The 15,484-nt window shown below is 70.6% G+C and overlaps 2 protein-coding genes across 4 annotated transcripts; one reads left to right on the top strand and one right to left on the bottom strand.

The window, feature by feature from the left end:
- Positions 1 to 1,099: 1,099 nt before the first annotated feature.
- Positions 1,100 to 7,379, bottom strand: B9D2 (B9 domain containing 2). Of its 3 annotated transcripts, none has more exons than XM_089769868.1 (4): positions 7,364 to 7,379; positions 2,506 to 2,597; positions 2,197 to 2,322; positions 1,100 to 1,467 (listed from the first exon to the last, which is right to left on the bottom strand). In XM_089769868.1, the coding sequence occupies exons 2-4, from the start codon at positions 2,591 to 2,593 to the stop codon at positions 1,154 to 1,156; spliced, it is 528 nt and encodes a 175-aa protein (XP_089625994.1). In that variant the 5' UTR covers positions 2,594 to 2,597; positions 7,364 to 7,379; the 3' UTR covers positions 1,100 to 1,153. The 3 variants fall into 3 exon arrangements, with proteins under 3 accessions (XP_089625994.1, XP_075773932.2, XP_075773931.1); XM_075917817.2 differs by lacking the exon at positions 7,364 to 7,379 and adding an exon at positions 3,713 to 3,770; XM_075917816.2 differs by lacking the exon at positions 7,364 to 7,379 and adding an exon at positions 3,820 to 3,962 and having other exon boundaries at positions 1,101 to 1,467.
- A 1,422-nt stretch (positions 7,380 to 8,801) lies between these two features.
- On the top strand, positions 8,802 to 13,498 carry TMEM91 (transmembrane protein 91). The gene is made up of 4 exons (XM_075917830.2): positions 8,802 to 9,006; positions 10,557 to 10,980; positions 12,058 to 12,189; positions 12,510 to 13,498. Exons 2-4 carry the CDS (start codon positions 10,597 to 10,599, stop codon positions 12,666 to 12,668), a joined length of 675 nt encoding a protein of 224 aa, XP_075773945.1. The 5' UTR covers positions 8,802 to 9,006; positions 10,557 to 10,596; the 3' UTR covers positions 12,669 to 13,498.
- Positions 13,499 to 15,484: the final 1,986 nt, after the last annotated feature.

Below are 15,484 nucleotides of genomic sequence, written 5' to 3'. Positions count from 1 at the left end.
GGGAGCGATGCAGGGAACACTCACCCCTCCCCAAGCCCTCAGGGATTTTGTGGCCTCCACCCAGCCTTGCGGCAAGGAATTCCCCAGGTTAAGGAACCCAGCAGGGGCAGATGCTGATTACTTCTCTCCCCGCGCCCCCACACCGCTCAAGAGCTACAGCCCCACAACCTTTGCTGCAGGGCCCCAGGCGAGGGACAGAGGCAGAGACACGCTGGGAAAAGCCATTCGCTCAAAGGATCTTTATAAAGAGGGGGGAGTTATTCAGTAGGTAGCTGAGAAGACGGGGGGAGGGGGCCCCCGCCAGCCCCCAGCGCTCCCCATGGCTCTGAGGGATCCCATCCCTGCCTGCCCCCCACAGGCCCAGCACTGCGGGCGCTCGCCACACCCCAGGGCAACGCTGCCCCTTACACAGAGGGCACAGAGACCAGCCCACGGCACCAGAGCTGGGGAAAGAACCCAGGGGCCCTGCCTGTCCCCCACGGGAACCATCAACTCCCTGGAACCAGGCCCCCCCTCGGTAAGCCCGGGCCAGCCCAACCCCCTGCCCTAGGCTGCTCGGGGGCCCAGGAACGGCTCCCCCATGCTCTTGTCCTTACCAAGTCTGAACTGTCCAAGTGTGTGGGGGCCCCAAAGCTGCGGGGCCCCAGGGGGCCACCCCCCTGGATCCTGGGGCTCCCCCAGCATCAGGCACTGGATCTGGGCAGACCCCTCATACTCCAGCCCACGGTGGGGTTTCATACAGTGCCCGGCCTGCAGTGACCCACCTGCCCCCCAGCGCCCCGCCCCACGGCAGGGGCCCCTCCATTCCTCTGCCCCCCAGCAGGGGCCCACCCGCCCCCCACCCCACAGCAGGGCCCCCTCCCCACCTGCCCCCCAGCACCCCGCCCCACAGCAGGGCCCCCTCCCCACCTGCCCCCCAGCACTCCGCCGCACGGCAGGGACCCCTCCATTCCTCTGCCCCCCCCCCACCCGCCCCCCACCCCACAGCAGGGCCCCCTCCCCACCTGCCCCCCAGCACTCTGCCGCACGGCAGGGACCCCTCCATTCCTCTGCCCCCCAGCAGGGGCCCACCTGCCCCCCAGCACCCCGCCCCGCAGCAGGACCCCCTCCCCACCTGCCCCCCCCAGCGCCCCGCCCCACAGCAAGCCCCCTGCTAGCACTCCACCCCGTAGCGGGCGAAGTTGCGCAGCAGCACGCCCAGCTGTAGGTGCACGGTGCCGGCGGCGACGGTCTGCAGGCGGTACCGGTCGGCCCCCGTGTAGATCAGGTCGCTGTTCAGCAGCTGGGGCCCCCCGCCCACGAAGAGCTGGGAGAGCCGCTCCTGCCAGGAGCCCAGGGGCTGCCAGGTGGCGCAGGCCAGCGCGTGCCAGCCCGGGCTGCAGGGCACGTGGCAGAAGCCGTAGCCGTACAGCTCGCTGCGCCCGAAGGCGTCCTGGTGCCAGACCTGCACGTGCAGCTTGGGCCAGCCTGGTGGAGAGAGAGGGGACCTGTCAGAGCCCCCAACCCTGGCACTGCCTGGGCCAGCACCCGGAGACGGGATGGGCCGCATGCTCCATGCCCCGTCCCATAGGAGCCACCAGCCTTTCTCCTGCAGCCGGGACAGGGGGACGTGGGGCTGCATCTGTCCCCCTCCAGGACCTGCCTTGGGGGCTGAAAGGAGGGCAGAAAACCCCAGATCACTGGACAACAAACCGCCTCTGGGGGTTCTGGACAGGAGGCAAAATGCCTTTCACTGAGAGAAACTCGCTTTGCGCTGGGCCTGCAAGGTTCCCTCTCAGCTCCTCCAGCCACTGCAGGGCTTTGCCACCCACGCGCGGAATAATTTTATGCTGTACACGGGGGCACGTGTGGATGTGCACCACCAAGAGAAACAAAACCTAGCGGTGGGCACTCTCCTCGCCGGCTGGGCAGCGCCGGACTCTCTCCTGAGCAGTGGCACAGGCGCCCAGCGTACAAAGAACACCACCAGCCAGCGCCTTTCCCCATCTCCTGGGCTGTCTGTCCCGTGGGGACAGGGACACAAGACCAGGGCTGAAACCTGTGTCCAGGGGGAAGTCTGCCCTGCCCTGCCCAGCCTCCGGGGGCCACCCAGAACGTGGGGGGAGAGATGGGCCCCCTGGCAGCCACCTGCCCGTACCACTGGCCCTGCCCCCAGGCCGGTTCGGGGATCCAGGCACCCCGGCGGCCCCCGCTTACCCTGCAAGCCCTTGGTGGCGAAGTGCACGTCGATGGGGTGGGACCAATAGGCCACGTCATCCAGCTGGGGGTGATCCACCTGTGTCTGCCCCTCCCGCAGGCCGGAGAGCAGCTTCCAGGCACCGCCTGGGGGAGGAGCATGGTCAGCGAGGGGCTCCCAGCCCTGGCTCTAACCGCTAGGCCTGGGATAGAACCCACGAGACTGGGCCCCCAGTTCTCCAACCCGCTGGCTCTGGCTCTGGGCCTCTCCAGCCCGTTCACCGCAGATGCCACCCCCCAGCCTCGCGGGTGCCCGTGGCTCTGGCTGACCTGTGTGGATTCCCCACTTGCAGAAGAGGCTGGAGCGGGGGAAGCCGCTGGCGCCCACGAGCTGCCCGATGATGTGCACTTCGGCCATGGTCCTGCCGCGGGCGACCCAAGAGGGGGGTTAGAAATAGAACCCAGGAGTCCTGGCTCCCAGCCCCTGCTCGCTCCCTAACCACTAGCCCCCACTGCCCTCCCACCGCCAGAAAGACCCCAGGCATCCTGACGCTCGGCCCCAGCTCTAGCTCCTTCCCAAGGAAGCGGCACCGAGCTGCCCTCCTTGCGGCAGGTCCTTGGGGCACCTGCCCCACAAGGGCTGAAATTGCTGGGGGCCAACCCGCCAGGGACCCGCCGCTGGGCTGCTGCAGCGGGGCAGAGCCCTGGGCAGCTGAAGGTCCGGCCGCCTGCTCTGGGGGGGCCGCGGGACCCGCCTGGATACCCGGCTCCATGCCCGGCACGGTGCTGGGGGGGCGGGCGCTGCAGACCAGCCCCTCCCCGCCCAGTGGGGGCTGCACCCTTGTGGGGAGACCCCCGCCCCAGGGCAACCCCCCTCTGGGAGCAGCACCCCTGAAAGGCAAGAGACCCCCCCCCACTGCTGAGACATCAGCACCCTCGGGCCCCGCCCCCATTGGCCACGCCCCTCCTTCACATCGGGCCCCGCCCCCACTGGCCACGCCCCTCCTTCACCCCGGGCCCCGCCCCCACTGGCCCCGCCCCTCCTTCACCCCGGGCCCCGCCCCCACTGGCCACGCCCCTCCTTCACATCGGGCACCGCCCCCATTGGCCACGTCCCTCCTTCACATCGGGCCCCACCCCCACTGGCCACGCCCCTCCGTCACCCCGGGCCCCGCCCCCACTGGCCTCGCCCCTCCGTCACCCCGGGCCCCGCCCCCACTGGCCACGCCCCTGCTTCACATCGGGCCCCGCCCCCACTGGCCACGTCCCTCCTTCACCCCGGGCCCCGCCCCCACTGGCCCCACCCCTCCTTCACCCCGGCCCCCGCCCCCACTGGCCCCGCCCCTCCTTCACCCCGGGCCCCGCCCCCACTGGCCCCGCCCCTCCTTCACATCGGGCCCCGCCCCCACTGGCCCCGCCCATTCTCCACCCCGGGCCCCGCCCCCATGGCCCCGCCCCTCCCCCCATCCCAGGGCCCGGCCCCCCCCCACGTGTGTCTCGGGGCGGGGACAAGGCGCCGGGCGCGCGCTCAGCTCACACCGTGTAACGGCGGGGGCCGGGAAGGGCAGGCAGGAGCGACACCAAACGCATGCGCACTGCGCGGCCACCATCCCACCGCCCCGCCCTCCCTGAAGAGCTACAGACCCGCTCGCGCCACGGGCCCGGCTCCGCCGCGCGCCGCTCGCGAGCCCGCGGCTGCTACGGCAACGGCGGCGGGCGCCTCCCAAACGCCGAATCCTGATTGGCTGGCGCAGGGGCACGTGACAGCGCTTGGCGCAGGCCCCGCCCAGGAAGACGACAAGAGTTCGCCGCCATCTTGACTGTGGCAAAGAGAGTCGTGAAGGCGGCGCCATCTTGGATGGGTCATGACGGGCCGGGGACGCCGCTATTGGGCGGAGCAAAGCCCTGGAGGCAGCCATCTTTGGGAAGGGCAGCGAGCTTGGCAGCGTGGGGGCTGCGCTTCGTGAGAGCACCGTGGCAACGGGGGAGGGGCATCATGGGAACACCATGGCAACGGGGGAGGGGAATCTTGGAACACCATGGCAACGGGGGAGGGGCATCATGGGAACACCATGGCAACGGGGGAGGGGCATCATGGGAACACCATAGCAACGGGGGAGGGGAATCTGGGAACACCATGGCAACGAGGAAGGGGCATCATGGCAACAGGGGAGGGGCATCATGGGAACACCATAGCAACGGGGGAGGGGTATCTGGGAACACCATGGCAACGAGGGAGGGGCATCATGGGAACACTGTGGCAACGGGGGAGGGGCATCATGGGAACACCATAGCAACGGGGGAGGAGATTTTGGGGCACTATGGGAACGCCATGGGAACGGGGGGGGGGGGGGGGCACTGTGGGAGCACCAGGGCTGAGCTCAGGGCCCGCCCGTCCCAGCCCGTATCTGATGGTCGAGCTGGAGCCCAGCAGACCGAGCGCCAGGCACCAGCCGCTGGGCCGCTGGCCTTCCCGGCCCCCAGTGCCCAGCGCGTTGTCCAGAGGGAGACAGACCCTCAGCAAACGTAGGCAGCCACCCCGCCCTGGATCTGCCAGCCTGCATGGACCAGCCATCCCCTGCCCCCGCCCACAGCCAGACACAAAATCTGACCCCCTGCTCCAGGCACTTCACCCTCCACCCCCGGGCCACGCCCTGCGCACTGCTGGGCCTTGGACACTCAGCAGAGACGAGCCACCGCCAAGCAGAGACCCCTGCAGCACACCCAAGGGGCACCTCTGGCTTCGTTCACTCAGCCCTGATCTAACCCAAGAGCCAAGCTCGGCGGGTCCTGCGCTGTGCTCGGCCATGGTGACATCTTGTGGCAGTGAGTCCCACAGGCCCACCCTGCCCGAGAGCACCCGTTACGGAAAGAGCCCCCTGGGCCCTAGCTGGGTGGCCATTAGGGTGACCAGGTGTCCCCATTTTATAGGGACAGTCCAGATATTTGGGGCTTTGTCTGCCTGTGGCCACCCTGCGTTTTCACACTTGCCACCCGACTGGCGACTGGCTACTGCTGCAAAGAGGGCGGGATCAGGCAGAACTGAAAGTGCTTCACAATGCAGTGGAGGGGGAAACTGAGGCACAGAGAGCGCATGCCCATAATCGTGGTGGACATCAGTGGCGGAGCTGGGAAGAGAACCCAGGAGTCCTAGCACCATCCTCTCCCGCCTCAGCTATAACCACTGGCCCTTCCTGCCAGATAGCAGGCACCATGTTGCTCTCTCCTGGCATCATGGGCCCTTTGCTCTAGCGTCCCTTGGAAACCTGCTGTTTCCAGCCCCCCACGGGCTCCGAGCAGGGTTCTAAAATGCCGGCGTGAAGCTGAGAGCACAGGCGCCTAATGCACCACGCCCCATCTGCTTCCCAGCACAGGGCCCAGGCGGGGGGGCACCAGCAGGCTGAGCCTGAGCCTGGTCCAACTCTGGCTGGATCCCCACTAGCCCAGCTTGGTGCCTGGCTAGCCCCACCCGGCGTGAGGGCCAAGGTGGGGGGGGGGGACAAAACCAGGCTGGTTCACACCCAGACCAGGCCTGTGTCCTGGTGGCTTGTTACTGTCTGGATCCAGAGATGCCCGGACTGGTCGGCTCCATCGCAAGACCCTTGGGGCAGGGAGCTTGAGTTGGGCTGTTCCCCAGAGAGAGACATGGGATCCAACAGAGCTGGGGGGGTAGGGGCTGCGGGTCGGAGCGAGGGGCACCGGCAGGGCTGGGGGGGCAGTGGCTGTGGGTCGGAGCGAGGGGCACCGGCAGGGCTGGGGGGGCAGGGCTGGGGGGGCAGGGTGGGGGGGCAGGGGCTGTGGGTCGGAGCGAGGGGCACCGGCAGGGCTGGGGGGGCAGGGGCTGTGGGTCGGAGCGAGGGGCACCGGCAGGGCTGGGGGGGCAGGGGCTGTGGGTCGGAGCGAGGGGCACCGGCAGGGCTGGGGGGGCAGGGGCTGGGGGGCACCGGCAGGGCTGGGGGGGCAGTGGCTGCGGGTCGGAGCGAGGGGCACCGGCAGGGCTGGGGGGGCAGTGGCTGCGGGTCGGAGCGAGGGGCACCGGCAGGGCTGGGGGGGCAGTGGCTGTGGGTCGGAGCGAGGGGCACCGGCAGGGCTGGGGGGGCAGGGGCTGGGGGGCAGGAGAGAGGGGCACCGGCAGGGCTGGGGGCCAATGTCCCCGTGGGGCTAGAAGGAAATCCATGAACAGCAGCGGGTGCGTTTGGCTACAGGACTCCTGGGTCCCCGGTGGCTGCTCCCACCTCCACATGCAAGAGGCGGCAGCTGGGCGGCGGAGGGGGGGGCTGGGGCCTTTAACAGCCGCACTCCTGCTTGGTGGGATGGGGGCTGATTATGCAGCAGCCATGACATTGACGTCCGACCCCCGCACCTTGCGCTGACTAATGGATCCCCCTGTGGCTGGCCCCCCAGCCCCCAGCCCCCTCCCTCAGCCACACGCTGGCACCTCTCTCAGGGGCGGGGGCGCTAGTCCTCCCTTGCAGCTGGGGAAACTGAGGCACGGAGCACGACAGTGACAGGCCAGGATTGGGACGCTGGGTCTCCTGAGGCCCAGTCTAGGGCTCCGCACTAGGCCTTGCTGCCAAGCTTCCCCCCCCCCCCCCCGCAGCGTTTGAGAGCAGCCTCAGCAGATGGGGAGGAGGGTGGGAACGGAGGGGGGAGATAGATGCAGAATGGAGGGGAACTGGGCTCCATTGGGGCCTACAGGGCTGTGACCCCTCTGTGACCCCCAAGCCCTCTGGGCAACTCAGCCCTAGGCCCCACGTCCCCAGCAAAGGGCTGGAACCGGCAGCGCCTGGCACACGGGGGGAGGGGGGGGGGGAGGGGTCCAGATGCTGCCAAAACAGGGAAGGAAGCAGAAGCTCCTGGTAGCTCCTTCAGGCCCCACAGGGCAGAGGCCCCGCCCCCCATGGTGCCCCCCCACCCATATAGCAACCGCCCCACACGGTGCCCCTCATGCAGTGACCCCCCCACACAGCCCGGTGACCTCCCCCTCACCTGCCCCACTCAGCAACCCCCCCCCCCCCTGGTGGGGCCTTGGGGCACAAGGACGGGGTCAGCCCTGCAGCCTCTCCCAGCCCCACAGCCTCTCCCTGCCTCCCCCAGCCCTGCCCCCCTCCCCCCGCCCGCCCCCCCCCACCTGCCTGTTCCCTCCCCCGCCTCCCCCTCGCTCGCGGGCCGCCGATTAGTGATTCACCCGGGCGCTTGGCTCCAGCCCCCAGCGCCGCTCCGCCTCCCCCGCCCCGCGCACCCCTCCCTGCGCCGCTCCGCCCCCGGCCCCCGCCCCCCGGCTCCCCCCCCCCCCCACCCCCCTCGCTCCCCCCCCATCCCCGCCCCCCCCCCCCCCCAGCGCCGCTCCGCTCCCCCCCCCCCCCCACGCACCCCCCGCTCGCTCCGCTCCCCCGCCCCGCGCACCCCTCCCTGCGCCGCTCCGCCCCCGGCCCCACGCATCCCCCCCCCCAGCGCCGCTCCGCTCCCCCCCCCCCACGCACCCCCCTCGCTCCCCCCCCAGCGCCGCTCCGCTCCCCGCCCCCCCCGGATCCCTCCACCAGCGCCGCTCCGCTCCCCCCCCCCGCCCCACGCACCCCCTTCGCTCCCCCCCAGCGCCGCTCGCTCCCGCGCCCCCCCGGATTTCCCCCTCCCAACACCGCTCCGCTCCCCCGGCCCCGCGCGTCCCGTCCCCCCAGCGCAGCGAGCCGGTGCCAGCGGGAGGGGGGGGCACACAGCAGCGACACAAGGCCCCCCCCCGGCCCAGGCGCGTAGGAGCGAGCCCGGAGAGCTTCTGGAGAGCCCAGCCCCCAACCCCCGGACCGCTGCCAGCCCCCCAACCTACCCCCAGCGCCCCCGAGCCCAGCCAGCCCCCCAACCTACCCCCAGCGCCCCCGAGCTCTGCCAGCCCCCCAACCTACCCCCAGCGCCCCCGAGCTCTGCCAGCCCCCCAACCTACCCCCAGCCCCCCCGAGCGCTGCCAGCCCCCCAACCTACCCCCAGCGCCCCCGAGCCCAGCCAGCCCCCAACCTACCCCCAGCCCCCCCGAGCGCTGCCAGCCCCCCAACCTACCCCCAGCGCCCCCGAGCTCTGCCAGCCCCCCAACCTACCCCCAGCGCCCCCGAGCCCAGCCAGCCCCCCAACCTACCCCCAGCCCCCCCGAGCGCTGCCAGCCCCCCAACCTACCCCCAGCCCCCCCGAGCCCTGCCAGCCCCCCAACCTACCCCCAGCGCCCCCGAGCCCTGCCAGCCCCCCGAGCCCAGCCAGCCCCCCAACCTACCCCCAGCCCCCCCGAGCGCTGCTAGCCCCCCCAACCTACCCCCAGCGCCCCCGAGCCCAGCCAGCCCCCCAACCTACCCCCAGCCCCCCCGAGCCCAGCCAGCCCCCCAACCTACCCCCAGCCCCCCCGAGCGCTGCTAGCCCCCCCAACCTACCCCCAGCGCCCCCGAGCCCAGCCAGCCCCCCAACCTACCCCCAGCGCCCCCGAACCCTGCCAGCCCCCCAACCTACCCCCAGCCCCCCCGAGCCCAGCCAGCCCCCCAACCTACCCCCAGCGCCCCCGAGCCCAGCCAGCCCCCCAACCTACCCCCAGCCCCCCCGAGCGCTGCCAGCCCCCCAACCTACCCCCAGCCCCCGAACCCCCAGTCTTCCCACAGCCTGTCCCAGCCCCCGAGCCGGCCCCTTTGGGGGCGGGGGCGGAGCTGGGCTGGCGGCTGCGGCTGCATCTCCCCGGCTGCTGCTGGCTCCGTGCGGGGAGATCGTCCCTTCTCCTGCCGCGGGGCCGGGGCCGGGGCCGGACCAGCCCCCCAGCATGCGGGCTCGGGGGGGCCGGAGGCCCGCGCCGCGTGAACTGTAAGTGGCCGGGGCCGGGGGGGGGGGGTCCCAGGCACTGGAGCGGGGGCACTTTGCACCAGCTGTGCATTTGGGAAGGGGGCCTAAGCCCAGCACAGCCCCCCCAAATCCTAAGGGGTCCAGAGCCCAGCCCCCCATAGCAGATGTGGGGCAGAGCGAGGGGGGGAGACTTTCCCAGCTGCTTGTGGGGGGGGGGGAGCAAGGCTGGGGGGAGGGGCAGGGTCCCCCGGGGCTGAGGGTGCAGAGAAGCCAGTAATAGGGGCAGGGAGGGTCCAGGCTCGGGGGGGACGGGCAGGCGGGTAACTGGGATGTGCCCCTCACCCCCCCTGCAAAGTCTGGGCCCCCCAGGGCCGGTGGGGTGAGTGGGGCTGGGCGGTGGAGCTCGGCCCATGTACCCCTGCGCTGGTGCCCACGTGCCCTCGGGCCGGTGCCGGGGGCTCTGCCAGCCTGTCGGTGTCGGGCAGGGGACGGCAGCCACGGGGGCGGCGGGTGCGACCTCTGCTGGGGAGGAGCCTGGGACCCAGAAGCGGGCGGGGAGCCGGCGACCTCCCTGGAGCTGAGCGGGCCCAGAGAGAAACCCCCTCCCCCCGCCCCCCGCCGCCTGGCTTCCCACGCCTCAGCGAGTGGGGCCGATTGACGCAGCTCCCCAGCGCCGCCCGGCCCGGCCCCGCGTCCTCACCAGAGCCCTGGCGGCCGGTGGGCGCTCACACTCCGGCAGCTGGATTCGGTAAATGAGACCTGGGGGGGAGTGAGGGCTAGTGGTTAGAGCAGGGGGCTGGGAGCCAGGACTCCTGGGTTCCACTCCCACCTCTGCCACCCCTCCGTGGGCTGCAGCGACAGCACCCGGCTCGTCCCGCAGGACGGGGCTGCGTTACCCCCCAGGCCCTCGTGTGGGGCTCAGCTACTCCCCCCTTGGCTCACGCAGCAGCCTCTTCCCGCCGCCCCCAAGGCCCAAACCGCCTCCTCCCCACAGTCACCGATCAAACCCTCGCCCTGCAGCCGGGCGACCCCGTGGGCAGCCAGGGAGAGGGAAACGCTTCCGAGCAGGGAGCTGGGCAAAAGCGGTGCAGGGTGGTGGCGTATCTTGGGGGGGCAGAAGGCAGGGAGACCAGGAATTGCCCACCTACAGGCCCATCTACCCTGGTATCCCGGCTGGGGCTGGGCCCCACAGTTGGGTTTCTCTCTGCATGATTTCAGGCCTCCCACAATGCAGAACCGCTGGGGGTTTGGCCCCATGGGGGCTTCCCAGATTGATTGTTTTGATCACCACCAAGGGAGAACACGGCGCCAAATGTCTCTTCCTCCCTGGGATGGGAGGCCCTTTGTCCAGGCCGGGGGGGGGTGCCCTCTGGGAGGGGAGCGGGGCCTAGGGGTTAGCGCCAGGGGCTGGGATCCAGGACGCCTGGGTTCTCTCCCCAGCTCTGGCGTTTCCGGCATGACGGCTCAGCTCTCTCCCCCCAGTGCAGGGGAGAACAAGGGAGCAGCTCCTCCGCCCCCCCCCCAGCAGCTCCTCGGCGTGGGCCCCACGTTTTCCCCTTCCTCCCCTGCAGGTGCCCCAGGAGCTGAAGACCCTGCCGGGCAGGCCTGGCCATGGAGAACATCCAGGACCTACAGCAGCCGCTGCTGGCCAGGCCCGGCGGGGGCACCCCGGCTCCGGAGGTGCAGCAGGAGCATCCGGGCTTCTTTGCTTGGCCGGGCTGGAGACGCCTGCCCCCACCGCCCCCTCAGCTGGCCCAGCAGCTGCTGAACGCAGGGACCCTGCAGAGGGCCACGGAGCCGCTGGGCAGCCCTGAGCCGGTCCCCCAGCTGGGTCCCCCACGGAAGGCCGGGGAGCCCCCCGGCTGGAGGACGCAGGGTTACAGCGAGACGGCCTTCGGGGAGCCGCCCGCGGGCACCAGGAAGCTCCACCCCGAGAGCGACATTCACACGGTCTGCTGCGAAGTGGGGGACGTGGAGCTACTGCCTGAGCTGGAGGTGAGGGGGGGGGGCTTCCGGGCCGGGAGCATGAGCCACTTGCCACGGGCACTCACTCCGGCGGCTCCAGGGAGGGGCTTACGGCCAGGTCAGTAAATCATTGGCCAGCCCCCAGCCTGGGATCTGGCCCGTGGGGGAGAGGGCTTGGGGGTCCCTGCTCATGAGAGGGGCTGGCAGCTGCGGCTCCGGCTCCCCTCACCAGGCCTGGGGCTCCTGTGACTCTGGCAGCGTCCAATCAGCTGAGCCAAAGAGCCTCGGGGCCTGCCCCATGGCCGCAGGGTCCCAGAGTCGGGGTTCAGGGGTGACTGCAGAGCTCTGTTCCTCTTCTGGAGCATTGTGGCTGGGAGCCAGGAGGGGAGTGGGGCTAGCGGTTAGAGCTGAAGGGCTGGGAGCCAGGAGAGGAGTGGGGCTAGCGGTTAGAGCTGAAGGGCTGGGAGCCAGGAGGGGAGTGGGGACTAGCGGTTAGAGCTGAAGGGCTGGGAGCCAGGAGGGGAGTGGGGACTAGAGGTTAGAGTAGGGGGGCCTGGAAGCCAGGAGGGGAGTGGGACTAGCGGTTAGAGCTGTGGGGCTGGGAGCCAGGAGGGGAGTGGGACTAGTGGTTAGAGCTGTGGGTCTGGGCGCCAGGAGGGGAGTGGGGGCTAGTGGTTAGAGCTGTGGGTCTGGGCGCCAGGAGGGGAGTGGGGGCTAGTGGTTAGAGCTGTGGGTCTGGGCGCCAGGAGGGGAGTGGGGGCTAGTGGTTAGAGCTGCAGGGCTGGGAGCCAGGAGGGGAGTGGGGGCTAGCGGTTAGAGTAGGGGGGCCTGGAAGCCAGGAGGGGAGTGGGACTAGCGGTTAGAGCTGTGGGGCTGGGAGCCAGGAGGGGAGTGGGGGCTAGTGGTTAGAGCTGTGGGTCTGGGAGCCAGGAGGGGAGTGGGGGCTAGTGGTTAGAGCTGTGGGTCTGGGCACCAGGAGGGGAGTGGGGGTTAGCGGTTAGAGCTGCGGGGCTAGGAGCCAGGACTCCTGGGGTCAGCACTGGCTGCCGAGGGGAGCACGAAGAAGCCCCCACCCCGCGATCCAGACGAACCCTCCCCACCCCCCAGAACGACTCGTCGAGCGACAGCGACAGCGACTTGGGCGTGATGCTGCCGCGGGACCACCTGGGCCTGGCCGTGTTCTCCATGCTCTGCTGCTTCTGGCCCCTGGGCATCGCCGCCTTCCACCTGTCCCAGAAGGTGAGCGGGACGGACGAGGCGTTTGCTGGGGCCGCAGTACATGGGAGATCTGCAGAACTGCCCTGCCCCCCATGGCGGGTCCAGTCCCTCGGAGCCCCCATTGCCGGGGTCACAGTCTGCACCCCCAGTGCTCAGGGAGTGGGGCGGATCCGGGTGTCTGGGGTACATGGGGGGCTGGGAACGGGGGGTCCCAGGGTACCAGCAGTGGCCTGGGCCCAGGCCAGGAGGTAGCGGGGGGTCTCGGGGATTGAGCCAGGCGAGGGGGAGGGGGCTCAGGGTGGGGGATTCCCCTGGCTAACCCCCCCTCCCCTCCCTCGCAGACCAACAAGGCGTCAGCCCAGGGCGACTTCCCGGGGGCGCGGGCGGCCTCGCGCCGGACCTTCGCCCTGGCCGTGCTCTCCATCCTGCTGGGGATCTGCACCTACATCGGCGCCGTGGCGGCGCTCACGGCCTACCTGTCCGACAAGGGGCCCCCCTAGTACCCCGGCAGCGGGGGAGAGACGCTGCCGTCCCGCCACCAGGAGCCGGGGGGGCTGCCCCACAGACAGACGGGGCCGGATCCCGCTCCCCCTCCTGCCAGCCGAGCCCACACGTCCCCGGCACCCCCCGCCCAGCTGGGCACAGCGGAGCTGGACTGGCACCCTGGACGCGCCCGGGGGGCCTGCGGGCAGAGGAGAGATCTGGACTGGCTGCTCCCCCCTCCCTCCTGGACACCTGGGTCCCTCCCGAACCTGGACACCCCAGCTCTGGGCCAGCGGAGTGCCAAGAGCCTGCCCCACGGTGCCCCTCCCCGGTCAGCACCCCACCCAATAAAGGCCTCTGCACTTTGCCTGCAGCCGGGTCGAGGGGACAGGAAGGGCTAATACCGGGGAGGGGCTGGGATCAAATCCGCTTTCCAGGGCCCCTTCGGAGCCCCAGGGAGAGGAAGCGGAGCCAGGACTCCTGGGTTTTCTCCTGTGGGATCCCAGCAAGTCCCCCCTCCCTGTCTGTGCCTCAGTTTCTCCCTCCAAGCCCCAGACAACCCCCGGCGGCGATGGCAGCCGCGTGCGCCCATCCCCCAGAATGCAGCAGCCGAGCGGCACGGAGCGGCCACGTGCCGCATCCCAGAGCCACGGCCCCCGCCCACCACGCTCGGGCTCTTAGCTTGAAAGCCTGAAATGGCACCTCGATCCCAGCTCAGGCGGAAACTCCCCCGGAGCCGCGGAGCTGGGCGGCGCTGAGCGCTCAGGCAGGGCTGTGGCAGGAGCCAGGCCCCGGCCGTATCCTCTGCTCCCCGGCCAGCCGGCCGGCTCGGGGGAGGCAAGCGAGACTCAGCCCCAGCCAGGGACCTGCTGCAGCCGAGCTGGGTTCACGCCTGGGGCAGCGGCCGGACAGTTCGGCTGGAAATTGGGGCTGGTTGGTGCGGCTCCCTCCAGCCAGCCCCTTGCCCGGGGGCCAACAGAAGGCACCGGCTTAGAAACCTGCTGGGTTTGCTCTTCCCTCCCGTGCCTGTGACCCAGCTTTGGGCTAGAGCGGAGCGCCCGACCTTCAGCCCACGGGCCGGACGGGGCCCCGCTGGTGCATTGCACAAGGCCCACTGGCCATATGGGGCCCCACCGACGCACTGCACGAGGCCCCCAGGCCCCCGCCGGCACATTGCACGAGGCCATGGGCTCCCGCTGGTGCATTGCACGAGGCCCCCAGGCCCCCGCCGGCACATTGCACGAGGCCATGGGCTCCCGCCGGCACATTGCACGAGGCCCCCAGGCCACCGCCGGCACATTGCACGAGGCCATGGGCTCCCGCCGGCACATTGCACGAGGCCCCCAGGCCACCGCCGGCACATTGCACGAGGCCCACGGACCATATGGGGCCCCGCTGGCACACTGCAGGAGGCCCACAGGCCATACGGACCCCTCCATTGCACGAGGCCCACGGGCCGTACACGGCCCCACCAGCACACTGCAAGGCCCACGGGCCGGCGCACCACACGAGGCCCATGGCCTCCCTCAGCACAACCCACGACCGGCCTTAGTGCTTTGTCACGTTTCCTTGTCTGAGCTCACGCGAGTGTGAACAGGCAAGATTAGCCTGCCGGGACCCAGCTAAGCACACGTGAACCTCGCAGCCCCTCAGGCCTCATTCCATCCCTGGAAGGTGGGTGGGCCACCCCACACTGGGCTGGGCAGCCCAGAGACAGCGAAAGGATGGGGGGAAGGGACACCGAGGGCCCCATGCTCCGTCCTCCCAAAGGGCCCGGCGGAGCGGCTCTGGCTCAGGGCGTTGCAGCTGGGACAGGAACAGGGCCCAGGGCCCACGAGCCAGGGCTGGGAGCAGACCCTCGGCAGGCTGTGTCCCCTCAGCCTGGCCACTCGCTGCTTTCTGCCTCGCTGAACCCTTGCCAAGTCCCCCCGGGCCCGTGAGGCGAGGGATCTCTGGATGAGCAGCCTGCCTGCCCGCCCCAGAGAGGCCCGTCTCTCCCCCGCAAGCGGAGAACTGCTCCAGGCAGACTTTTGGAGCCAAGCAGCAGATTCAAAGCCACCCTCCCTTGGAATTACCTGGTCACGGGGCTTTGTGCACTGAGCCGGTTTGAAACCTCAGCACCACAGCACAAGGGCTCTGCTAATCTTCCATGTGTGGAATAAATGTGCGCGCGCCACGGCCCGTGTGGATGTGCACCACCAGCAGAAAGGACAGAGCTAGCTGCACTCTCCCCCAAGCGCCCCGCATCCAAGGAGCACGCCATAGCAGCCAGCTGGGCTGTCTGGAAGCAGAACCCGGGTTGGGGGGGGCTCCGCTTTCCTCTCCTAGTGGGCATATGCCGGCCCTCTGTGGGCGCCGTTCACAGGCCCGGCTGGCGAGCGTGCGAACACTGCGCCCATGGCGCTTTGGAAGCCGCGGTGGGGCTGGAGGCGGGGGACCGAGGCAGGTCTGCCTTGCGTTATGGAATCAGGCGGTGCTCTCTGCACTGTCTCGGGGGGGGGGGGGGGGGCCCTGGGGGGGGGGCCCTGCAGCAAGGGGAGAAGACACAAAAATCACATTCAACGCTACAGGAATCCCGTCCCTGGCTGAGCCTCGGGAGCGAGGGATCGGCCATTAAAAGCCGACTTGTTTTCTGCTCTGGGGACGGGTGGGCTGGGAGCGCAGGGCCCCCGCGTGGCTGGGGATCGGGCCCCGGTGGGGGGGGGCAGGGAGCCAGGCTAGCGCAGATTCCCCGAGCTCCAAGTAAAGCGGTGGCCAGGAATGCTGCCGTGCGGGCGCGGCAGCGGGGAACCCCTGGATTTCGGGGGGAAGGGCAGAGGATGCCAACCGTAAG

The sequence above is a fragment of the Pelodiscus sinensis genome, chromosome 18 (assembly GCF_052426305.1).
Source record: "Pelodiscus sinensis isolate ZL-2025 chromosome 18, ASM5242630v1, whole genome shotgun sequence".
Classification (NCBI taxonomy): Eukaryota; Metazoa; Chordata; order Testudines; family Trionychidae; genus Pelodiscus; species Pelodiscus sinensis.
The sequence above is the reverse complement of the archived record's forward strand: the minus strand, read 5'-3'. Positions and strand labels throughout refer to the sequence as shown.

Excerpts from the sequence above, each read along its gene's own strand:
- B9D2 (XM_075917817.2), bottom strand. The coding sequence starts at position 3,765 with ATGCGTTTGGTGTCGCTCCTGCCTGCCCTTCCCGGCCCCCGCCGTTAC. Across the intron at positions 2,598-3,712 it reads GGCCCCCGCCGTTACACGGT|GACCATGGCCGAAGTGCACA; the intron begins GTGAGCTGAGCG and ends CGCCCGCGGCAG. Across the intron at positions 2,323-2,505 it reads CAAGTGGGGAATCCACACAG|GCGGTGCCTGGAAGCTGCTC; the intron begins GTCAGCCAGAGC and ends CTCCTCCCCCAG.
- TMEM91 (XM_075917830.2), top strand. The coding sequence starts at position 10,597 with ATGGAGAACATCCAGGACCTACAGCAGCCGCTGCTGGCCAGGCCCGGC. Across the intron at positions 10,981-12,057 it reads AGCTACTGCCTGAGCTGGAG|AACGACTCGTCGAGCGACAG; the intron begins GTGAGGGGGGGG and ends CCCACCCCCCAG. Across the intron at positions 12,190-12,509 it reads CCTTCCACCTGTCCCAGAAG|ACCAACAAGGCGTCAGCCCA; the intron begins GTGAGCGGGACG and ends CCTCCCTCGCAG.